The 23022-nt window shown below is 41.9% G+C and overlaps 5 protein-coding genes across 9 annotated transcripts; 2 read left to right on the top strand and 3 right to left on the bottom strand.

Moving 5' to 3' along the window:
• Positions 1-219: 219 nt before the first annotated feature.
• ghrh (growth hormone releasing hormone) lies at positions 220-2139 on the top strand. Of its 3 annotated transcripts, XM_057030950.1 has the most exons (6): positions 243-402; positions 604-713; positions 1394-1483; positions 1637-1741; positions 1830-1946; positions 2032-2139. In XM_057030950.1, exons 1-6 carry the CDS (start codon positions 343-345, stop codon positions 2033-2035), a joined length of 486 nt encoding a protein of 161 aa, XP_056886930.1. In that variant the 5' UTR covers positions 243-342; the 3' UTR covers positions 2036-2139. The 3 variants fall into 3 exon arrangements, with proteins under 3 accessions (XP_056886932.1, XP_056886930.1, XP_056886929.1); XM_057030952.1 differs by having other exon boundaries at positions 220-286; positions 1830-2139; XM_057030949.1 differs by having other exon boundaries at positions 1830-2139.
• A 201-nt stretch (positions 2140-2340) lies between these two features.
• rpn2 (ribophorin II) lies at positions 2341-8972 on the bottom strand. 2 transcript variants are annotated; one of them, XM_057030938.1, is made up of 18 exons: positions 8831-8972; positions 8365-8552; positions 8134-8229; positions 7780-7955; positions 7617-7692; positions 7381-7515; positions 7110-7286; positions 6907-7025; positions 6232-6337; positions 6059-6150; positions 5859-5973; positions 5518-5712; positions 5356-5442; positions 5148-5243; positions 4680-4755; positions 3883-4012; positions 3304-3399; positions 2341-2966 (listed from the first exon to the last, which is right to left on the bottom strand). In XM_057030938.1, exons 1-17 carry the CDS (start codon positions 8841-8843, stop codon positions 3348-3350), a joined length of 1929 nt encoding a protein of 642 aa, XP_056886918.1. In that variant the 5' UTR covers positions 8844-8972; the 3' UTR covers positions 2341-2966; positions 3304-3347. The 2 variants fall into 2 exon arrangements, with proteins under 2 accessions (XP_056886918.1, XP_056886919.1); XM_057030939.1 differs by lacking the exon at positions 3304-3399 and having other exon boundaries at positions 8831-8971.
• Positions 8973-9069: 97 nt separating this feature from the next.
• On the bottom strand, positions 9070-13913 carry mybl2b (v-myb avian myeloblastosis viral oncogene homolog-like 2b). 2 transcript variants are annotated; one of them, XM_057030940.1, is made up of 15 exons: positions 13625-13913; positions 13158-13254; positions 13008-13079; positions 12811-12903; positions 12404-12624; positions 12179-12311; positions 12050-12109; positions 11744-11959; positions 11352-11636; positions 11136-11278; positions 10927-11026; positions 10737-10847; positions 10482-10586; positions 10275-10406; positions 9070-10158 (listed from the first exon to the last, which is right to left on the bottom strand). In XM_057030940.1, exons 1-15 carry the CDS (start codon positions 13642-13644, stop codon positions 10030-10032), a joined length of 1917 nt encoding a protein of 638 aa, XP_056886920.1. In that variant the 5' UTR covers positions 13645-13913; the 3' UTR covers positions 9070-10029. The 2 variants fall into 2 exon arrangements, with proteins under 2 accessions (XP_056886920.1, XP_056886921.1); XM_057030941.1 differs by having other exon boundaries at positions 13637-13907.
• Positions 13914-14363: 450 nt separating this feature from the next.
• On the top strand, positions 14364-15351 carry si:ch73-303b9.1 (uncharacterized). The gene is made up of 2 exons (XM_057030953.1): positions 14364-14610; positions 14687-15351. Exons 1-2 carry the CDS (start codon positions 14586-14588, stop codon positions 15139-15141), a joined length of 480 nt encoding a protein of 159 aa, XP_056886933.1. The 5' UTR covers positions 14364-14585; the 3' UTR covers positions 15142-15351.
• On the bottom strand, positions 15301-18475 carry ift52 (intraflagellar transport 52 homolog (Chlamydomonas)). The gene is made up of 14 exons (XM_057030948.1): positions 18216-18475; positions 17948-18073; positions 17741-17828; positions 17465-17594; positions 17312-17387; positions 16953-17021; positions 16735-16861; positions 16561-16644; positions 16398-16466; positions 16163-16320; positions 16009-16096; positions 15788-15896; positions 15576-15721; positions 15301-15507 (listed from the first exon to the last, which is right to left on the bottom strand). Exons 2-14 carry the CDS (start codon positions 18064-18066, stop codon positions 15442-15444), a joined length of 1329 nt encoding a protein of 442 aa, XP_056886928.1. The 5' UTR covers positions 18067-18073; positions 18216-18475; the 3' UTR covers positions 15301-15441.
• Between the last annotated feature and the right edge of the window lie 4547 nt (positions 18476-23022).

Genomic DNA, 23022 nt, shown 5'->3' on the forward strand with positions numbered 1-23022 from the left:
TTATGCTTAAAAAAGAAAGTGTAAGTTTCCAAAGCTGAAAATTGTTTTTTAATTATCAATATCACTTGCCCCTAATTGTTTCATATAAAATTTTTATTATATGTAATAACGAGAATCTTAAGTATAATTTATATAATGTTCTTTAAAATTAATTCTTTCTGGTCATGCCAAAGTGTGCGTGTGTGTGTGTGTGTGTGAGAGAGAGAGAGAGAGAGAGAGAGAGAGAAGGAGGACCCCCTGTGTGAGTTGGAAGTGGATTGGTAGTTATGAATCAGCGTAACAACAGGTAAGCGTTTACAATGTGTGCAGGATAACATGTTTGAGTGAGTTCCAGTTCCAGAGATGAAGACTGTAGCGGAGACTGTCAGAGCAACTAAAGGGACTCCCAGAAACAACAAAAGAGTGAGGATTTTCTTCCACCACGGTTTTATTACATTTTTCCAGCCCTGTTCTCAACTTGAGCATTTCAGTCTATGGTGACAGGAGCCATCTCTCATCGCTGCCTGCTGTGACTTCAGTGCTTTTGCGATGAGGAGGCTTGAGAAGAAATGTGGTTTCAGCATTTTTTCCTAATATAGTTTTTGCTCCTGTCATTTGTTGTAGCTCTCCCATTCATATCCAGTCCTTGCTGTGAGGATGGAGAAAACTGCCCTGCTGCTGTTCTGCTGCCTGGTCATGTCTTTGTCAGGCTCTCCTCTTTACCCCTCCATAAGGTAAGTCCAGACACACATACTGCAAATTAATATTTTTTTATTTGATTTGTTAAGTGCAGCTTTCACTAACACCCTTCCAAATAGCTTTTCTTTTAAAATGCACAGATTTGGCAAATAAAACACTAATTTAAATTGTGCCTGTAATGTGTGGTGTTTCTGTAGCCCCTTGATCATTTTTATGCTTTATAACAGGACCCTGTTGTTTTAACCTCAAAGGTAAAAATGTGTGATTGATTACTGCGTTTCAAAATATTACTATCGTGACTTAGGGGACTGCAACACTTCCTTGTTGTGGCTGACTTTTTTCTCTTTTTTAAAATCACATGAAAGCAGAAGTTCAATCCTGTTATCCAGTGCTACATGATGGAGGCTTGCATGCATATATTCTGTGCCATTGTCATAAAATACTGTAAAATGATGTTATATTTTAAGTGTTGTCTGCTCTGAAATGTCATTTCCAGAATCTCTTAGAATTTGATTACTTTAATATTTGCCTTCATTTGAGTCATAATTGCATTTCTGATGTTTTTTATTTTAAAGAAAATAAGAATGTCAGTGTTGCAATGTTAACATTAAGGAAGGATTTTTGGTGAAGAATAACAGTGTTTCATTTTGTCGCTCAGTAGTTGAGAAAAAGAATCATACTGTGACGGAGGATGAGATGATGGGGTGTTTTTCAGGTTTGGACAGAGAGACACAGCTTTCCTGCTGACGTCTTTGATAGAAGATCCAGCAGATCACCAGGATGGAGCCCCCAGAGCGGAGATCCGGTCGGCCGAATCACATGAACTCAGCAAAAAATAATAAGTTATTCATTTGCAAGAAAAGTGAACAGAGTTAAAATTTAAAACAAAAAGATGGATTGTGAGTAGATGGTGATTAGTGATCCAATTCTTGATTTAGATCTCTGATTTCATTTTTAGCTCCGAGCGTCACGCCGATGCCATCTTTACAAACAGCTACAGAAAGGTCCTGGGTCAAATCTCAGCCAGGAAGATTCTACAGACCATTATGGGTAAACGTCTTGGGTGGGTAACACCTCAGCTACACGTTGTTCCTGTGAAGAAAAACACTGAAACTCAATCATCTCTTTTTTTAAAACTCCTTTTTATGCAGCGAAAAAGGTGTGAGCTACATGAATCGTCAGTCAGACGTCTCTGAAGGTACCTACAAAGGAGATCTGACGTCCATCCGGAGCAACCGGCGGCATAGAGCCGTGCACGGGAGGCCCAGGTGCAGAAGCCCCCATGTCACTAATGGTGCAGAGTGAAAATCATCTTCGTTAAACAGGAATCTTTCCTTCCTCCCGGCTGCTCAGTTGAGATATGTGAAGACGGAGGGAAGCTCCTCATGGCTGTTGCAACCTTTCCTGTTCCTGCGGATCAAAAATGTGCACAACTACAAATAAAGACTTCAAGTGTCTTCACATGCTCTATTGTTCCATTAGCAAAACAGGGTTTGCCCGTATTTTTAAAGCAGAAATAGAACCATCAGAGCTTTAATGTGAGCCGAGTGTCTATTTTCCCATAAGGTGAACGAATGGCTCATGATGTCTTGTCATTCTCCCGTCGCCGATGGCTACATCATTTTGATTAACGCATGTTATGAAAGAAAAACGAGACGTGCGTTCACCTCTGAGTCTTTATTTCCTCCTCTTCATTACAAAACACATTCGATCTTCAAATTTCCCCACATTTCTTTGTGACCAATTTCCCAATGAGATGCAACCTCCGTATTAAAAAAGGGAACCGCTGATTTTTCTGCACGTGCTGCACCGAACAGTCAAACCCACTGGCATCGTGTATCAGTGCTGCTGCCAGAGGTTTTTTAACCAGCTGAGACATGACACACATCTTCTCTTTTGAGCATTGAGCAACAGCACAGAGGAATGTTCTTAAAACAAAGAAAACCACAAATGAAGAAAGAAAAATCCACCTTGAAATCACAAATAAGAATCCCAGTTAGGAAACACTGGCATGGACAAGTTAAGCCAATCTCACAGGAGGATGAAGTGCAACGATCAGTAGTTTTACAGTAACTGTTAGCGGGCGTCGGCCCTCGGAGACGCCGGGACATCGACTTCAGGTGTTTGGCAATAGGAAAACTGCATGTTTAAACTGGCTATTGGATAATCACAACTGCCACGCCGTGTTGAAAGTCCAATTTGATCGTTGGGGGACTCCTGGGATCTTAAAAAAAAAAAAAAAATCTTTGTCGGGGTTTTAATTCGCTGCCTTTGTTTTGTTCTCAAGTCTGTGAAGGAGAAACAGAGGGAATATTAGTGATTACAGCGGAGACACCAGATGGATGATAAATTAACCTTCCATGGCAAATGTCTGAACTCTTGAAGGCAGGCATATGGTGCTACCATAACACAAAGATGTCACAGTCAGGACTATGGCGGTTAGAGCACAATGGAGGGCGTCAGAATGCTGGTATGCTTACGGGGGGAATGACCGTGTTGGGATGAGTGAGAGGCAGCAGCTATATATCAACAGGTTGTTAGAGAGAATGAGTGAAGACCACACGTCATGCATGCTGTCAGCCTTTATGGAAATGCAAGCGGTGCAGTCCATGAGGATGCCCTTACTTCAGCCTGGAAGCATCACCCACGTGTTTGCTACAACCGGGGCTTTATCGTAGGCTCCTATACTTTGCCAACCTACTACTTTGCTCTGCAGCAATCCTGAAAAGGAGTAAGAGAAAGCGGGGTGTGGGTAGAGAGGTTACAGAGACCAGCTGCGAGGAAACAGACGAGCAGGAAAGAAGGGGGGGTGGGGGGTGGGGGGGGCAAATCATCAACTGCAACATTCATTGTGTTCAAAGGGCTGCTGGGAGTGAACAGATGTCCTAAATTCAGCGACATGGTGCTCACTCCAGCACTCTGAGGGCTCTTAAATGGTTGAAGGTAAAGTGCCCAATTAGATCATCACTCCTGCAGATCTTACTGCTTCACTTCTCTCAGTCCAAGTATGCAAAAACTCTCCTGTGGGGGTTGAAACCACCACCTGAGGAGCCATCACACAGACATGTTGTCTGGGTTTAAGGGCAAGATCTACCGAGAGGTTGAAATCCCAGATTCCTTCTTGTCAGGGGGAGGGCACAACACCTCTCTGGGAAGGAGGACTCTCGAGGAGCCATTTGCGGCAGGTGACATCAGTGGACTTACCTCTTGACAGCTTTCTGGGCCAGCATGCGGTTTCCAGCAAGAAAAGTTACACCACCAATAATAGCCAGGTACTTCAGAGTCTGAAACATGTTCAGGTGGGTCCAGTAGACGTACATCAGCCCCAACATGGCTGCAATCAAATGGCACGAAATACTGTTACAACTGTCCTGAATACAGTTCTCAACCAAATGTATATGACACTCATTGCTTTAGTGTTTTCCAACCCATCAGATGCTTTCATAACATGAATAAATCTGTCAGATTTGAAACTGAATCAAAGAAGAAAGACAGATACAGGTGGAGTGGAATAAATTAATCACTTTAACCGCTGTTTACGGCTTATGGAAGACCTTAAGTCTCTCTACTGCTGTTATCAGGGTTCACATGAGCCAAATTACAGACTTTTATGTCATAAAGTTTTTAATCAAAGTCCTGATGAATCCCAACAGGACTATCCTCCCCGGCACAGATGGTGGTGCTGGTATTAAACCCACCACGACAAGCAAAACTTCCTTTAATACACCAACTGTTCTAGAATGAGCATTGTAATTTCAGTTTTACTTTATTACAGATAAAATGCCATCATGTGACTACAATTGTAAAATGGCATCTGTTTCAACGTTGTAAAAACTGATTTTGGTTGTTAGCTCATGTAGAAATGCTTATTTAAACATCATATAAAAGATTTTTGTGTGGAATTTCATGCTTACTGCCTTGCTGTATTTGTATTGTTAGTCATGAGCACATTTGTAGAGCAACGCTGGATATGGAGGCAGTAAAACAATAAAATCACTAACCTGCGTGTCCGGCGTGGAACAAGATGGTGCTGGGAGAGAAGCTGAAGCTGGACATGTTTGCACCGAGCTTAAACCACTAGAGAGGAGAGTGGAAACACAACAACAATGTGAGCTTCATCGCCGCGAGAGCTGCAGACAAAAGGGCTGAAAAATTGTTTACAGCAGAGCGCACAATGCAGCCATCCACTTCAACAGCAACACAACACTGTAAATGCCAGACAAACAACACGCCAGAGCCTTTGTGGTTCCAGTTAAAGACAAATATCAGATTTATGCAGTATGTGGGATCTCATTCTCTGGGCATAAAGGCTTCTGAGTGAAGAGCTGTTCAGGAGGACCACTGCACATTCAAACAATTACCAAACTGAGTGAGTGACTGAAAGCGGTTTTCAATTAAGAATAGGATTATTTATTTATTCCACCTTTAAATAGAAACAACAGCAAAATCAAGAATAGAGTTCACTTTACCAGGATGAGCAGAAGCAGGAACGGAGAGAGGACGAGTGCCGTGAAGGTGTTGGAGACCACCGTCGGAGGCTTCTTCTCCGGTTCCCTGAACAAGTGCTGGAGACAAAAAGACGTTCCAAAGTTGAGGCTTCTTGACTGTGTAAACGTAAGTATTGTAACACCAATGTTCACAAGACACTTTGCTTTAAATCTAGTCCTTTAATATTACCTGGATGTCTGGTTTGGGGATATAAAGCGTCTTTGGCTGAAAAGTAGCTGGAGCCTCCTCGTCCACAAACTTCAGAACAACGTCAGCCTTTAAAAACACAGTATTACAATTTTAGATACCTATATAAGTCTTTCTTATCACAAAGGTTGAACAGACACATACCACATTCCACAGAATAGGATTTTCCAGGGTAGCATCCCCAACAATCAGGTAGAGGGAATAGGTGCCTGAAATGGAATCAAACTCTGATTTCCGCTCGGCGGTGTCCAGCTCAAACTTGTACAGGTTCTTGCTATCAGGCTCAGCCACAAACACAACCTCCTGGCCCGTTTTCTGATTGTGCAGCCGGACAAACGTCTGTTGTGGCAAATAAAAATGTTTTAGAGTTTGTAGAACGTTTTTAGATATCAAATCCAACGATGTTTATAGCCTTGAATGATTCAAAAACCAGCAGAAGTCAGTAATAATCTCTGTCAGTGCACCACCCTGATTGTGTACTGTACCTGGTGAGGGGTAAGTTCAACACCAGTGTTCACATCAACCAGCTGAAAAGCCATAGCAAAGTTCTGGTGGCTGTCTGCAGTTAATGAGTGCTTGGCTTTGGAAGGATAGTCCACCCTGGATCATGTGGAGGACAAACAATCTATTGTACTCAGTGTTAATGGTGTCATATTCAAGGAGAGTTGGACTTCACTTATCCAACCTTGTTGTCCTTGTGCCGATGCTCTGGTCCTTATCCACCACAGACAGGTCCATGTTAGTAACAGCTACCTCAGTGGACACCTTCACTTTCAGCTACATGCGAGAGAACACAACGTTATGGGAAGCAAAATCTACCACTTACAACTCGTACTTAGAATCCAAACACCATCTCACCTCAACGTGATTGGCAACCAGGCGGCTATCGCCAGTCACTGCGATGGTAAAGTGGTAATAGCCGCTGGCTGGCTGGCTGGCCATGAAATTCAACGCAAATACGCCACTAAAAGTCAGAAAAAGATGATTAAAACGCAGGCATAGGTCTGAATAAAAAGTTTACCTTCGATAAATCACAAGTGCACCTTTAAAGAAACAGAACATGAGTGTTTAATGACACAGGTTTCACAAAGATGTGGCATTTATCTCAATTTTCAGATGTCAGCATCTGGTCACCTTTTGTGTGGTTTTTTTAATAAAGAATATAAAGGAAGAGCATTTACAAAAAGGTGCAAAACACTGATGACATTTGAGAAGGTCAGACGAGACCACTGGAAAAACAGCAAAAAGCTCTAGAATCAACTTCTTAGCGCATATTAAATGAAGCGTTATGAGAAGAAAGAGGGAGGCAGTTTTAGGTCTGTTGTACAGGTCTGCGGATGCTCATTATGCGACTGCTGATAGAAAAACCAGCATAAATGCTACTGAAGTAATGTGACGGTACTTTTCAGACTTCAAAGAACTACTTTTAGTGGTAAAGAATTATTAAAAGGAAGAAGGCATTTTAGTAACATCGAAGGAAAACAGTAAAATCCTGTCAATGTCTAAGTAGCTTAATATCGCTATTGTACATACTCATCAAGTGTGAAAGGCGTTTGGCTGAGAATGACGCTCTTTGAGGAGACGGCATTAGCTGATTCCACCACCACGCTGGCCGAGGCCAGGGGCTGAGACATGACATCGGTAACAAGGAGCTGTGAAACAGAAAGATTAAACAGTGTCAATGCAAAATGACTTTAAAGTTTTTAAACTACTGGAGCAAAAAGAGCCATCTGTACCTGAAGGGTTGGCTGGCTGTGAGACACAGTGGCTGAGCCCTGAGCGCTGACAATGACGGGCACGTGGAAGCGGTTGCTGGAGAGAGTGGCAGCAGCGCTTGCAACACTGAAGGCTTCTGAGAGGGAGTCCCACGATTTCTTGCTGAAAATTGAGTTTACCAGCTGGATGACCTGATCCTAAGGATAAAACACCCCAGAATAAGTACAAAATAAAAATGCACGGAAGCAAGTGAAACAGGGGGGGAAAGTAACCAAGAAACCCACATCATACCTCTTTCAGCGGGGGCTCCATGTCCACATGATCTGAGAGTGAATAGGCAGCGGTCACAAAAAGAGCAGTGACCTCAAGTCCCTCTTCAAACTGAAGGTACAGGCCTCCAAGATCATCCAAGCGGGCTGTCAAGTCCTTAGAAAATACACAACATAGTATACTAATTAGTTCTTCTATTGTGTGTTATTTTTATGCCCTGGGGCATAGCGCCCTCTGGTGGATATATAAATACTTACCTCTATTTCCTCAAGTATTCCTCCAAGTTCAGCGTGCTGGGAGAGGCGGGCGGCAGTTTGCAGAGCTAAAGTAATGCTACCAAATACCAACAAGTACTTAGTTTATTCAACTGCTCGTGGACAGAAATTTGAAAGCTACAGCACACCGACAACTCATACTTACGCCATAACATTATCTTCCTTGTTGATACGGCCTGATAGGGCACCTATAACCTCCTGGGAAGCCATTGGTAAGCCGAGAGAGCTGAGAGCACTCACGGCCCGATGGATCTGGCTCATGGTAGAGTCTTCGCTCACTGCTGCAAGGAGGATGTCACGGGTTTCATTGGACACAGGGATCTATGGATCAATCAACAGGAAAGACGCCTTATGCATACTGACCATGCTGCAGTTATGTGGATTATTTACGTTCAGAAAGAATACATTGAATAATAAATGAATGGTAGCAGCTTTCAGTTTTACACCAGGAAAGGTTAATCGTGAATGGCATGACAAACAAAGGAGAACCTTTCCATACCTCGCATCCTGAAATGGCCTGACTGGTCTCAGCAGCAAAGAAGAGAGAGTCAACGCTTGTTGGGTCGAGCTGGGATTTTAGGAACTGGCACACACCCTACAATCAAAAAACGCATCAAATGACCGCAAGAAAGGTAGAACTTAACAAAAGGTGGGGCTAGTAGATGTTTTTCTCTTATCACTTTTACAATGGAAAACTGATTTTTTTAAATAAAAAAAGTAATTTTCTAACTTTATGATCAGGAACAGTTGCGCCGAGCTTGGTCAGGCCAACGACAGAGTAATATGCAGCCTCCAGGTCGGTGAATTCTTGGCTCAGGAGATTCTGCAATCGTCCAACATCAGATAGGGACAGATAATGCGCCGGTGTGAGCGCCTGCGCTCCTGCAAGAGCCAAACCAAGGAGAAAGCCGAACAGCCCTGTGGAGAGTAACAGTCACAATCATGTATAATATATCAGTGTCCAAGCATTAACGTCTCAATAAAGGGACATCCGTGTCCATTATGAATGAGCTTGACGTTCATTAGCTAACGTCCAACTCGCGCTAGCTAACGTCAGATGGAATCACCTCAGTGCACAATGTGGTGTTCCCTTAAATAAATCAAACACTGCAAATCCCCGACGACATGCATATATTTGTCGTCCAAAATGCTCATTTCTGTCACTAAATAAAAAATTGAAGTGGAAATCTACTTACACGACCGGTCCATGTCTTCTGTCTAATGCAGCGTCACCAAACCAAGAATTGCTTCCGGTGTTCAAGAGCGAGGCGTCAGCAGCGTCACATCCGGACAAAGTTGATCAAAATAAGAGTCTTTCCAAGAAACTATAGGCAACATGCTGTGCTCAGGGTTCGAACCCTACCGCGATGATTGTATGTTAAATGCGCTCTGATTGTTTTCTTATGTTAGATAAATGAGAATTCTCCCAAGTGGCGGCGATTTAAAACTTCGATCCATATGATGCAGTTTTATTCTGATTTACAGGAAACATAACTACATACAACTTTTTCTATAGTTTGAATTTCAAATTGTAAATCACATAAAAAAGTAAATCACGTCGACCACTTGATGTCAACCTCTAAGGCCGGAATTCTTTTAAATTGAGCCTATTACAAAAGCAGTCAAACCTAAAGTTGCGCTTAGGGTGTACGTTGTTTGTTTTTTTTAAATCTATTTTTAAAGGGTAAAAAAGTATTATCTGACATTTCATTAAATATAAAAGCAGTTATTTACAACAGAAAATAACACCTACTTCCAAGCACTATATTTAGAATATTTGAAAATTACACATTACAATATGGATTCCAATAAACTACAGGTCTTACAATGACAGCCCAGTTCCACCCAACTCCAGCTCCCAGTATTAATGTAAATAGGGATGTATTGTGTAACAATGTAAAGAGGGTTCATAAGGCCAAAATATTCATTTGACATCTGCAAGATGAAAAGGTCACCTCAAAATGCAGAACTTTGTTCAGTGGCTACATTCAAGCTCAACAACAGGAATCCACTTTTGCAAGTACGACTCAACTGCAGGGTCTCCAGATTTCCTTTAAAAGTCAGTAGACACAGTATGCACTGGAAAACCTTGTCTTTTAGAGGGCAGCAAATGTAAGTAGGAAGGATTTTTCCAATTTTACATTCAATTATGTTTTAGTAACAACCTAATGAAACGTGATTGACTCCTTTTCCAGGCCTAGCACAAGTCCACTGGAATGAGGCTGACTCTAAAAGGACATTTCTGTCTCCCATTATTGATGGGGCTTGATTACTAATGACATATTTCAAAGCTGTACTACACTTACAAATAGTTATTCCTTTCTACTCAGTACAAATAACACTCATTGGTACAGGAAAGAGTCATTAATTTAAGATTTTGTGACGTGTTGGCATTTCAGGACAGAATTAAAGCCCGGTTGGGAGGATGAGACTTCAGCGAGCGAAGGTAGCGTCTTGCTTTCTCCGTCATTATCAGCTGGTCTTTCGTCTGCCCGCAAACGACAGTCTCCCACTCTTTTGACATCTGAAACAAAAGTCAAAAGATTCATATTAAAAACATTTACAACCATCCATTACATATTTATTTTTCTTAGAAAAACAGCAGTTTATTTACTTTTTTACAGACGAGCTAAAACTTACAGGGATAGGAGCCACCGGGTTGGGAATAATGGTACTGTCACTAGGCCCCAGAAGGAAGCCTTGATCAAGTATATTGTCTGACTGCTTACTGCAAAATGATGAGGTGCTGAGAGGGGCTATAACAGGTTCTTCCTGGAGGAAAGATGACAAAGGACATTAGATGAACTCCAGAGGATGACTTAGGAGCAGGTCTATCATTATTTTTACCTTGATGTTGTGTTTAATTGATTTGCGTTTGGACTTTGGCATGATGCTGCCATCCATCACATCTAGAGCCAAGGACTTCCTCACTTTTTTCATAGGCGGTCGATGCTGAAATGAAGTAAAAATAGATCTATGGTAATCATAATGTTTACAGACCCTGGTGCAGAAAGCTACATTCATGTGTCAACACACTTTTCCTTTATGGTATAAAGCACAAAATGACTAAAATGACATAAATATCCCATTTAAAACTGTTACCATTGTTTTGCGTCTTTGCTCTGGTGGAGTTGAACAGACCAGAACCAAGTCGACCCCGGTATCTCTCAGGATAACTTCATTAATATCCTCCTCCAGATTTGGAGTCTGAGGCTTGAACGACACAGTAAAATTAAAGCACCAGTGTTAAAGGGATGCAGCCACACTATGCTGCCCAGGTTAGGATGCTTACCAGAGGATGCAGCGGGCCATACTTCTCCATGGCACTTTTGAATGGGGTCGGAGTGCGTGGAGTTGAGCAGAGCTCAGACTTGTGGTTGGGTGTAACGAACCTGCCCATAAAATGTGAACCTCAAACTCAATCATAACACATCTTGTGTTCTCACTTACAGACTAAATAGGATTTGAGAAGACGTATGTAATAAAATCAGAATTCCTTACGCTGAGTTTTCCTTCTGAGTGAGAGGGGTCTTGTCCCGCTGCAGCGGCGTCGTAACAATGGCCTTCTGACTGCACACTGGAGTTGATGTGAGAGATGGATTCTCCAAGTCATGGCTGTCCTGCTTTGTCCACATGTTGAGGAACTGAAAGAACAAGTGTCAAGTTAGTCAGATCGAGAGCAAGAGGTCGACAAAGCCAAACAAATCAATTATGAACCTGAGATGGAGAGAATGGTAAAATTTTGACAGGGGTGCTCTTCGGAGTCATGGAGTTCAAGGTGACGGCATCAACATCTGGAGACAAGGTGATGCGTCGTCGACTTCGGTGGTGAAGAATAGAAGGTGATGTGACCCCTCCAGGTGAGATAGGGATCAGCTCTCCTTTGCTGCCTCTGCTCAGCTCCTGCAAAGCGCTGCCTTCGAGGCGGAACTGGTGGCGCTCCGGGCTTTGGCTGTCCTCAGGCAGGTCAAACGCTGCTAGATTGCACCAACCTTCAATGTCCTGGTATCAGAAAAGATATTTTTGCCTCAGACAAGGTTGGTTCCATTCCATTCCATTGGAACTATGTCTGCTTCACATTGTAACTGTCAGTTGTTGCAGATACATACACCGTCCACGAGGTCAAGCACTTCTTTCAGTACAGGGCCAGCAGGAGAGAGAAAGCCCGAGCCGTCCACTACCCAGTTGGATGAGCTTAGTTCTCCTGTGGTTGGGTCTGTGTCAGTCCTGGGGCTTAGACTTTCCTTTTGATAGGTCGTAGTTGTTGACGGCCCTGCATCACTGTGGCGGTCCTTCATAGGGACCACAACTATTGTTTCCGGGTGCTGGAGGAAAAGCTGACGTATGTCTATACAGGTAGTATAAAAGACGTAACGTTCTGATTCAACACCAAATCGGTGCATTTGGTTGCTTACCAAAGAATACGATTTCTGCTCTGTGTCTTTTTCTGCACCGCCTGGGGAGCAGCTGGGCATCTGTCATCAAAAAAACATAGCTGAGTACAGTTCAACATTTTAGACGCGCAGTATGGAAAGAGGGCCCACCTGCGCATCTTTACTAACACGAGCTAACAGCTCTTCAGCGTCGTTTGGCAAGACAACTTCCCCGGTATAAAAGCCCATTTCCAACTTGCGCTTGATGGTCGAATTCCAATGATTCTTCACTGCGTTATCTGTCCTGTAATTACAAAATGAGCCCTTTTAATGAAGGATTTTTCTCCCCCACATGCACATCAATAAACTGTGAACTCAGTGATGAGGAATACTTACCTTCCAGGGAGCAGTTTTGCTATCTCCACCCAGCGGTTTCCAAGAAGGCAGTGAGCCTTGTAGATGATGAGGTCTTCCTCAGCAGTCCATGAACATTTCTTCACATTGGGATTAAGGTGGTTGTGCCAGCGCTCTCTGCACTGTTTCCCCAACCTGCCCTTCAGGTGCTTGGCTACCATTGCCCACTGCTTGTTGCCATAGAGATTCACAAGCTCTATCACCTGTGGATTGTTAATATGCATTACACCATAAATGAGACTCACATTTTAAACTCCTATTAAGTAAGAATAACCCTTTTTTTTAATTCTGCACATATGTGCAGGATATAAGTTTATAAGGTCTTCAAGTAATTAGGAAATGTTTGCAATTATTTTGTCCACAATGACTTGCCAACATTGGCCACCTACCTTTTCATCTTCCTCCTTTGTCCAAGGGCCTTTTATCAATTCTGGATCCAAGACCTTACACCAACGGTGTTGACACTGAAGCTCAGTGCGATTCTAAGCAAAACAAAACCCACACAAGACGCCTCAATATGGTAACGTGGACTGCTCTGTAGCTTTAAAAAATTATTTTTAAAAAAGCCAAGGCATTTGTCACTTACAGGTATAAAGCTAGCAATGGATTTCCAATCGCTCGTCCCCAGTTTTTGAACCAGTGCCTTGAGTTTATCATCCTGCAAACAAGACAAGAACCAGATCTGATGAAGTCAAGGACCATAAAACAATCATGCAATTAAGGTTTTGGCAGTCACCTCCTCTTGGGTCCATTTCACCTTCACTTTGCCACCATCTCTCTGCTCTGCCACATCAGAATCGTTGTCTTGAGAGATCATCTCCTCCTCATCGTCACTGGAAACACAAGCAGCTGCCTGATGTTTGAGCATGCTACTGAGAACAGGCATTAACCTCTTAATTTTAGTCAAATCACTCGGCGTTAACTATTGGTTGCGAATGCCATTAAGCCAGTACTATGTTATAGAAGATTATTTAACCGTTGAGTTGGTAGATGCACAGCTGCAGGAATAAACAGCGAATCCCATGTGTCGGGAGATCCCGGAAAAGGCCAGGCATGCAGAAGTCACACGGTTAGGCCAAAAAAACTTCGTCTAAGCAACAACTCTATAGACGTGATTTTAAAGATTGCCACGATACTCCCATGTACTGGAATAAGAGCGCCAAATAGGGCTAATAATTGAGCTAAATAAGGCAAAGGTCTTACCCGCGCACCCACCAGGACATTTCCCTCGGTTTCTCTTGGCTCCGCTCGCACGATATTATCCCCTGGAATCGTCTCACGTCATATACATGAATATGCTGGAAAGTCGGTGTAAGTCTCGGGTGTGTTGTGCCTGTTCGGCGGGAGGATGCGGCGATGACGGTGCCCCGTTCTTCTGCTCTGAGTGTTAATGTCGGAGCTCGCAGTCAGCTGGAGCGCCCGATTTCTCCGCGCTCCTGGGTTTCTATCTCGCGCCCTTCTCCATCTTACGAACCGATAAGTGACGTAGATGCGCGTTAGACGTGCGCGCAGGTTCGGGGAGACATACCGGAAATGCGTGCTGGAAACTTTATTGCGGTTGTCTGTGTAAATTCTCAGTCAGTTTATTGCGGTTCCGTACAAAAGTGGGGGTTGTTTGTTTTTCGCCACATGAGCTGGGAATATATTATATATATTTATTATATTATATGTCGTCTTTATTATATGTGCACAATATCGTGACGGAACTATTTGATACGCCGGAGTCGGAACACAACGTAGGACGCAAGTGTGACGTCAATAATACAGTCAACGCACACCTTTATTTCCCCTCTTTGTTATATTTTCATATCAAGTACAATACTAATTTTAAATTTTACTTTAATTTCTACCTCTTAACTGAAATTTTTCAAAAACTATGAGAACTACTTGCTGGTGGAATCGGTTAACTTTATTCAATACATATTTTAGATTTAGAAATATCTGGGTAGAAATATAACAAATGCATAGAATCATTTAACACCAATTTCTTTCAAAGCAAGAAAAACAGACACCCTGTGACTTGCACCAGGTTTTTAAACTTTGCACCTGATTGTTTGCTCTCCAACACTCTTGATGCCCTTCTGGTCCCCCAGCTGGTTCAATTAACCAGCTGCAGTTTAAAATCCCCTGAAGCTCAGCTGATGCTCATAGACTCAAGGAAATAATGGAGACTGCTTTTAACAGTAAAGGTAAGAAAATAGTTGTTATGCTTTTTGGCTTTAAAAAAAAGTGACTAAGTTACATTTTTAATTTTGCCCCCCATAGATATGAAAAGCTTTGAGTATTCATCTCCATCAGAGCTTGACAAGAGGTTTTATGAGGAGCAAAGTTTGCTGTCTGCTTTGTCGCTGGATCAGATATCGACATCAATAATTTCAAATGATACAGAGGCTGATGGATCTGATGCCAAGCTGTCCATTCGGAACTCCTTCTGCCTTTCTTTGGACCCATTTTCTCCCTCTCAGGCCTTTTCCACAAGTGGCCTGAATCCTCAGGATACTGACACGTCTTGCCTCTCCGTGCCTTCGCAGGGAAAGTTTTCCACGCCACAAGTTCTCCTTCAAAAGCAGAAAGAGGCTCCGTGTTTTGACCAACTGTACAGTGACCTCACTGCCACTCAGATGTGCTGGGATGTGTCGCTGATAAAACCAGAAAGCAACAGCCCCAAACCAAGCATGGAGTCCAGTGCTCCTGAGCAACTGTGGAGTCCTAAACTCTAATCTGTGCCACAGTAACGAGCTGAGATTTCTCCTTGACAACATCCCTCCAACTCTGAAGGACATGCAACGGACTGTGGGGTTATTTTTGTTTGCTTGATTCAGCTGTCTGTAACCATTTTCCTTTTCACCCATTGTTGTGAAAAATTAATTGGCAAGTCATTTACATGTTTTTAATTTATTGGATGCTTTAATAAAAAATGGACTACATAATTCTACAAGTATCAAATGCTATAAAGAGGAAAGCTTTTTTTGTTTAACATTTGCGATCACTTGAATTCTGTCATGATTGGTCAGAGGAAGTTAAAAATCCTGACCATGCTTCATGTCTGGTGTCATGAAGGGTGGTTCAGTGTCAAGTTCATGTTCCTGCAAAAAGAAAAATCATTTGAGGCCTTTCAATGCTCGCTCATATGTAGCATTGGCAAAGTTCTTACCTGATTGAGCTTCTTGAACTCCACAAGATGAAAGAAAATGTGCTCCAGGATGCTTTTTGCATCCCTCTGATCTTTATCCAACTTCGCTGTCACTCCCATAATCTCTCCACATTTCCGTACATAAAATTCAAGGTCGTCATCAGTGCCTGCAAACAGTGAGCGCCTCTATTAAATTCCAAAAAGCGATTTCTTTCATAACGTGCCGAACTTACATTTATTGGTGAGCTGCGCCAAGCGTACTTTCTCAGAAGAAAACGCTTCATCAAGATCAAACAAATCCAACATGGGTGGAGGTAAATCTCTGACTGCAGGTGGGAAGACCTGATTTCAACAGGCACAAATTCAAACATTAGGTTTAGAGCCGGGTGTTTGTGTAGGGAAAATCCCATTCGAATGGAAAACATTTCAGGGATAACGCAGGGCTGAAACTCACAGCAGGCTGGAGTGGAGGCAGAGGAGTCTCAAACTGTGGCGTAATCAGCTGAAGTGGCTCATATTTGACATTAAGCTCCTTGTAAGCACTAAAGAAAGTGTTTATTTAACAAAGCAACACACATCAGTGACATTACTATATTCTAAATTCTCACCTGATGATGTCGGGTAAGGACAAAGATGATGACAAGTTGAACAGTGATGTATTAAACAGAGATGTAAAGTCCCTGGGATTTTCTTCTCCATCTTGTAAACATACGTGGAGCTTTTCTGACAGACCTTTACTGTCGGGTATAATGGTGTATTCTGTGATCTGTCAAAAAAAATTAACATTCTTGAAATCTGGGAATTTTAAAGAAAACAAAGATCTTTTCAGGTCTTCCTCCTCACCTCTGGTTCTTCAGCATCGATCTGATTCATTTCAATGCTGTCAGTCGTGAGCCACTGCAGGACAACGTCCTGTTGAGATATGAGAGGATGGTTATCATTCAAGACTTGTACAATAATGTGCAGTACTCTTCCCTGGTTGTGATGTGTTCATTTTTTAGCTCACCATGAGTTTACTGTTTTCCTCTTTGTCTATGTATTGATCACTGAAGATGTGGCAGGAACCCAGCACAGCCAGTTTGCCAGTTTCCTACAAGATATAACACATCTTACTTTTAACATGCCGATTTTACAAGTTTGGTATGACTTGGGACTGAGTATGAAAATCAATCCACCTGACCTTTCCTTGATGGAAGGCCAAAATAGGCCTGTTGAAGGGGAAGCACTCTGAACCAGTTGAAAGGACTGCCACAGCAGGTTTCATCACATTCAACGTGGCCCCATATGGATATAGAAAGGTAAGGGCCCTAGACAAAAGCACCATGTAAACACAGATCTGAAATCCACTTTAAGGACCCCAAATGGTACTTACTACAGACGGAGAAATAAACCACTTACTTGGCATCATTTTCAAGAGTTTCATCATAGGTTCCTGTGGCCATTTTACCAGCAGCACGGCTAATTTCTCTAGACAAAAGCATGAAAGCGATTACTAATTTATGAGCAAGAAGCTGACTTACTCACTTATTTTCAAACACATCTTTGTACAGTCATCATTTTTGGACCTTTATATTGACATTATATTAAGCTTCCACTTTTGTATGCCATGTAATCCTAACACAAATCCAAATTTAAACCATAAAAACTTAACGCAGGACCCTAACATGTAATTTCAAAATTCTAGGACCTCAGTGAGGAAAATCCCCAATAAACACATGTACAAAAAAACAAACCAAAACAAGCATCTTGTGACAAACCTGTTCAATACACCATCAGACACGAGCGCCTCTTTAGGATGTAAGTATTTGTAATACACATTCCTCACAACAACATCTGCAATGACAGAAACAGAGACATAAATTAAACTGTAACAAGGGCAGACATCATGTATCAGGAAACAAAGTACATACCATTGTTAACCATTATTCCAAATTCCTCTAGGAGAAAGTTGATGTTGGTCTCATATTTTGTTTCTCCTCCCTCACCAAGCAAAACCATCACATTTCCTCCGCCATCCATGTAGTCTTTAAGCATCTCCAGCTAAAAGAAAGGAGTGGTACAGACACAGTGAAGTGTGCGTGAAAAACCAGGGAATGGAACTGGAGCCAAGTATTCAGTATTTCATTTATTTTCTTAAAAATCGCACAGTTCCACAAAAGTGAATAAAACCTTTTTATTCCCAATACCTCTGATGCTGTGAACTTCTCCCTTGGTCCAACAGTTATCCACAACTTGACTCCTTTCAGCTTCTCCGGCGACAGTTCATCCTTTAAGCTGGACAACATGGCATTTAATTTGAGACTAAAGGGTTTCTAAATGTCATATCAGAATCATCCGAATCTACAGAACCGCCCAAAGCAACGACAGGTAATACTCTCTGCAGAAACATTTACCTTTGGATTTTCCATTGTGCTCTTAGTCTTTTCTGCATGGATTTGTAGCCACTGTTGGTAGTAAATAACTCTCTTTTCGAGGCATTGAAGACAGCTGCACTGCACTGATCTTTCTCCATCGTTTCCCTGGTAAAAATGATTATACTCATTAACTCGTTAGAATTCGTGCCCAAGGTTGTAAATTCGTGACGAAAGAGTTGTTTTAACACCACAATGATAGAAAACTACAAGTCTAAACATAACTTGCATACACATTTGTAGGAATTACCTTGTAAAATGTAGAATTTTGGAAAATTGTATCAATTTAGTAATCGTCTAAAGCCACAAACATCGACAAACAGGTCACGCTACATTATGCTCGTACCCGAAGGGCACTGACAATACTCCCCAATTCCAACATTTTACGCCAAGAAACAATAAAACCAGAAAAATTATCCTGGCAAACCTTTCACTACATTAGCTCATGTTTACTCGAATAACACAGCCAAGTCAGCAGTGATGCATTGTGGGTAGGAAGTGGTATCCAAGGGCGCTAATCACATAACAACCAAACTAACGCAAACTATCTACGTAATAATTTGTGGTGGGCCTAATAAAACAACAGTCAAACACACTCTTAAGTAATATATGCATATACATGTTAATATCAATGCAATCGTTTTAGCATTGTTAATTTTACATTTCATTCTCCCGGAACCAATAAACGGAACGAATGGAAGCGGAAGTGTGCAACGCTGCAGCGTTCGAGGATTTCTGTAATTTCTGTCCACATATGCAGTTAATCCGTGATTAATCTGTGATTAATTTGTGATCCATATTTCTGAATGTATGTTTGGAGATAAAATGATTGGTCACAACGAAATTTTTATAAGAGGTCTTTTTGCGTATAGGTACCGGTGTTGTAGTTCTCTCTTTGTCCAGAAGATGTCAGTCACATCATTGCTATAATCAATTATTAAAGTACTGTAATTTTTTGCAGCAACAATATACCAAAACCAACCTTTCACCTTTCCCTGGCTTATACTACATAATAATAAGTTGAATATTGATTTATAAGACAGTTTTAAAACTCGCCTTCACTTTTTTTTAAAAATGTATAAAACCTAGAACATTTAGACATTAGATTTATTATCATGACCTGCGCTTGATGACGCATATAGGTCACCATCTCCCTCTGTCACCACCAATCACCCATGCCTCGACGCTTTAGTCTGATAAATGATCATTAGACACTTCCTCAGAACATTCAGCGACTGTTGCAGGACAGTGCTGCCACTTGTAGCTTTTAGTGAGATTATTTAGGAGCAAAAGTACGAAGCAAATTTACACCGAGCCTCTGCTGATCAGGCCAAATTCACAAACTAGCTCAGAAAAGCTTCTGACCCTGAAGGCATTCGATGTATCTGCAGGGCACCTGCTAATAACATAAGATGGTAAACACCCAACTGTGATTATTATTACAAATCGCCAAACCAATACATCTGTATATATAGATATAAGTAGTGTATATATGCAATAGTTCATAAGGAACAGGTGGGATGAAAACCCAGTGGCCAGTGCCACTGCAGAGGTATTGCAGTCACCACCAATGCAGTGATTTGTGAGGGCTGCGAGACATTAAGCAGGTCTCAAGAAATTAACCTCTGTACTTTCTCATCCAATCCTGCGGCACAGCAACAGTGAAGCCAATGAAGTTCTCAGGCTGTCTTCATGTTAAGTGGCCATAAAAATTCCATTCGTGTGAGCAGGTTTTCAAAATCATAGCTGATTAAAGGAAAGATATTGAACATTAACCAGATACCAGATACAAGTTAGAAAATATTCCTGGCAACAGCATCAACATTACCGCCGCTAATATCCCCCAAGCTGAGCAGAAGGTAAGAAGGATGACCTTTGGTGACTATCGCCCTTATTTTCAGCTTCCATCAAGGTGTACCTGTGTGTCCCTTTTATCTCTTAGGTGCCATCAGTGGACAAATGTCACCAACTTTTGTCTGTCCATTGTGTTTCAAGTTATCAAATGTCAAGCTCTCATACAATTCCTGACCCTCACAACATTTGTGACCCAACGCTCATCAACAAGCTGAATGTCACTGATAGACTTCAAATGAAATCAAGCATAGGACCAGATGTAAAGCCTAACTTATTATAAGTGTCCTAAGTATTCATCAGAAATGAAAGTGGTGGTGTGGCACCAACGTACTGCAGTTGAGAATGACAGGCCACAGATTACAGCACAATTCTGCATTTGATTGGACCAGACCGGGCTGGTGTGGAAGAGAAGAGGAAGTAGTGGAGCAAATGAAAATGACAGCTTCATGCCCTCCTCACCCTGGCAGATGGAAGACTGATGAGACACTTCTCCCTGGAAACCACTGTCTCCAGCCGTCAACTGATTTTATACCGATCATCCACAGAGGACACGTCTCTGTCATCACAATCACATACAGAACAGGGGTTTTTACCACAAATGAAGCTGAGCAGATAAAAGTATTCCAAGTTTGCTCTCCTCCAGTGAACATGTCAAGCATCTGTGGCAAAGCTGCGTGAATAAACTGATTTATGCATTTTAAAAGCCGTTGCATAACACTCTGCTGTAAAACTCAGATTTGACTTTATTTTTCAGGAACTCTGATTTTTGTCTTCATTTTTGAAAAAAGAGGCATCTCTGTGGACACATTAGCCGTGTGAAATGATTGATTGCTTTCGGTGTCTTTAGTCTCACATATTGATGAGTCACAGTAGAGAAAAATCAGCTTTTAACAATTTAATTTGATATGTATATACTGTATGTGTAAACAGTTTGTACTTGTGACTGACATATAAGACTGTAGGAAAGCAGGGGCCCTGAGGTATCCCAGAAATGATCAATTCTCCCCTCAATTATTGAACAGAGACCAATTAAAAGCATCTGAAATGTGCGATCAATTATTTACCCAGCATCATCTATTATTTACTTTGCAAGCTGGAACATTTAATAAGAGTTTGTTTTTCAATTACTTTGACCTGACTGACTCATGCTGGAGTTTGTATTGTCTTAGAAGATTCGTGCTTTGGTTTCCCTCAAAAGCTGCACGTTTTGTCTCGTTAATCTGCTGACGTGGCACATTTCCATCAGTTAACACTGTTCTGTGGTAAATCCAACACACTAGTCGGCTATTATCAATATGTATGCCTGACCCTCCTGATCCCAAATTTACATATAAGATTATATGAAACCAGCTTCCTGATCATGCATCCTTATTGGATTCCTGAGGCTGTGTTGATAAGTAGCTCTTCTGTATACAGAAGATGTACTCAAACGTGAACTGTGTGGGGTTGCATCACCAGGGATTCTGCAGTATTCAACTAATGCAATTTAAGGACGTGAGCTTAACGAATTTCTAATGAGAGGAATGACTTCACAGCAAATCAGTGTAAGCTTCAGGCGGATCAAAAGGGGCGGCAGATTTGAGGCAAACTTATAAATATTCTTCTTGGCTACTGGGAATTAGACAAAGGCCTTTTCAAGCATGCTGTGCTCGCTGCTTCTCACAGAAAAACATATGCATTCAGAAAGAAACTGCAGCTTTAGACCAAAGGAACAGCCCTCAACATACAGTAAAGTCACAAAGGATTGGAGGGGTTGTATTTATAAATCTGTGTTTTAACTTAAATTAAATCATCTCTCGGTCTCACCCAAGCAGTAAAGGGTTGCAGTGGAAGACACACAGCAGCATGGCGTTGCATATTTGTAAATTCAGGATTCTTCATTTCTGTCCGTGTGTCCTAAAAAGTAATAATACTGATGTTATGCCCCCCCCCTCCCCTGAGACCTTTTGATCACATCAGTGCTGATCATTTAGGCCATGCAGAACACAGTTATTTTCATGATTCTGGATTCATTCTTGAATTAGATTACCTCTCATACAGTTCAGTACAGTTGATCATGTCATAGATCTGCAAACTCCTTCGTGTATCACAGCTTTCTTTAGCCAGAATCTACCATACTGTGCACACAATGTCACACAGTAATATCTCACGACACACATACACACCCCGAGTGAAAGAGAGAATGAGAAAGAGAGGGAGAGAGAGCGAAAGAGCAATCAAAACATCGCCCCAAGCTCCTTTCTTTACGTTACATCTGAGCCCTGTTATTGCACCCTCGTCAGATGACAGCCTGCAGTGTAATCAGATTAGCCAAACGCAGCTTGATGTGCTGTATACCGAGACTTCTCCTTCAGTCGTCATCTCCATCAGGTGCCACTGTCCCTTATCTCCTTCCCTCAGCATTTGTCCTCTAGCCACCACATTCGCAGCCAAACCAATTTGCCCACATTCGACAATCCAATCACTTCCATAATGTATCTGTGTCAGCGTCAGAGAAAGACGGTAAACTGTTACCCGTCGATCTTTCAAATGCAATAGATGGCTTGGAGGAAATAATTTAATTGCTCACTGTAAATAGGGAATCTGAGAGAGGCACAGAAGCTGCTTCTCTATTAGCTGCTCACGTTTACTTTATTTAGGCACTTCATCCTGCTATTGCTCTGCCCCAGTAGGGACGAGGAGCAGCAGTTTGCAACAACAGCTTGAAATCAGCACGTCCTGACTCGCTTGCACTGCCCCTACAATACTGAAACAAAGACCATGTCAGACAGGAAGCACATAAATAATTCACTGTGATCTCACTGAAGCCCACAAGTCATTAGACGTGTATCCTCAACAGCTCCACTGAAAAACAGAGATGATTTAGTTTTACTGGTCAGAAGGTCTTTACAGTGATCTCAGCAGGAAGCTGAGGCAGGTTAGAGCAGAAAAGGGTGAGAAAAACTTGACATTCATTCAAAATCATGAAATGCGATGCAGGAGGTATGTAATCACATCATGGCAGGATAATTAAAGCATTCATGACAGGAAATCACACCAGACAACCAAATAATTTTCCTTTCAGCCGCTAACTATCGCTACTTATTACGCGGTCTCTTCTGATTGGTCAGTCACAGCAGTCCATTAATTCTGAATGACAGTCTGGAAATGCTGGGGATGCGGTCCTGTTCTGGTCCAATCCAGAGGAGCCTGTCTATTCACCT

The sequence above is a fragment of the Takifugu flavidus genome, chromosome 4 (genome assembly GCF_003711565.1).
Source record: "Takifugu flavidus isolate HTHZ2018 chromosome 4, ASM371156v2, whole genome shotgun sequence".
Lineage (NCBI taxonomy): Eukaryota > Metazoa > Chordata > Actinopteri > Tetraodontiformes > Tetraodontidae > Takifugu > Takifugu flavidus.

Excerpts from the sequence above, each read along its gene's own strand:
- ghrh (XM_057030949.1), top strand. The coding sequence starts at position 343 with ATGAAGACTGTAGCGGAGACTGTCAGAGCAACTAAAGGGACTCCCAGA. Across the intron at positions 714-1,393 it reads CCTCTTTACCCCTCCATAAG|GTTTGGACAGAGAGACACAG; the intron begins GTAAGTCCAGAC and ends GGTGTTTTTCAG. Across the intron at positions 1,484-1,636 it reads GCCCCCAGAGCGGAGATCCG|CTCCGAGCGTCACGCCGATG; the intron begins GTCGGCCGAATC and ends TTTCATTTTTAG.
- rpn2 (XM_057030938.1), bottom strand. Across the intron at positions 7,956-8,133 it reads AGGCCATTTCAGGATGCGAG|ATCCCTGTGTCCAATGAAAC; the intron begins GTATGGAAAGGT and ends ATTGATCCATAG. Across the intron at positions 7,026-7,109 it reads ACAGCCAGCCAACCCTTCAG|CTCCTTGTTACCGATGTCAT; the intron begins GTACAGATGGCT and ends TCTGTTTCACAG.
- mybl2b (XM_057030940.1), bottom strand. The coding sequence starts at position 13,644 with ATGTCCTGGTGGGTGCGCGG. Across the intron at positions 13,080-13,157 it reads TGAAATGGACCCAAGAGGAG|GATGATAAACTCAAGGCACT; the intron begins GTGACTGCCAAA and ends TCTTGTTTGCAG. Across the intron at positions 10,407-10,481 it reads CAATTAAACACAACATCAAG|GAAGAACCTGTTATAGCCCC; the intron begins GTAAAAATAATG and ends TCTTTCCTCCAG.
- si:ch73-303b9.1 (XM_057030953.1), top strand. The coding sequence starts at position 14,586 with ATGGAGACTGCTTTTAACAGTAAAG. Across the intron at positions 14,611-14,686 it reads GACTGCTTTTAACAGTAAAG|ATATGAAAAGCTTTGAGTAT; the intron begins GTAAGAAAATAG and ends TGCCCCCCATAG.
- ift52 (XM_057030948.1), bottom strand. The coding sequence starts at position 18,066 with ATGGAGAAAGATCAGTGCAGTGCAGCTGTCTTCAATGCCTCGAAAAGA. Across the intron at positions 17,829-17,947 it reads GCACAATGGAAAATCCAAAG|CTTAAAGGATGAACTGTCGC; the intron begins GTAAATGTTTCT and ends CATGTTGTCCAG. Across the intron at positions 16,097-16,162 it reads TCCTTACCCGACATCATCAG|TGCTTACAAGGAGCTTAATG; the intron begins GTGAGAATTTAG and ends CACTTTCTTTAG.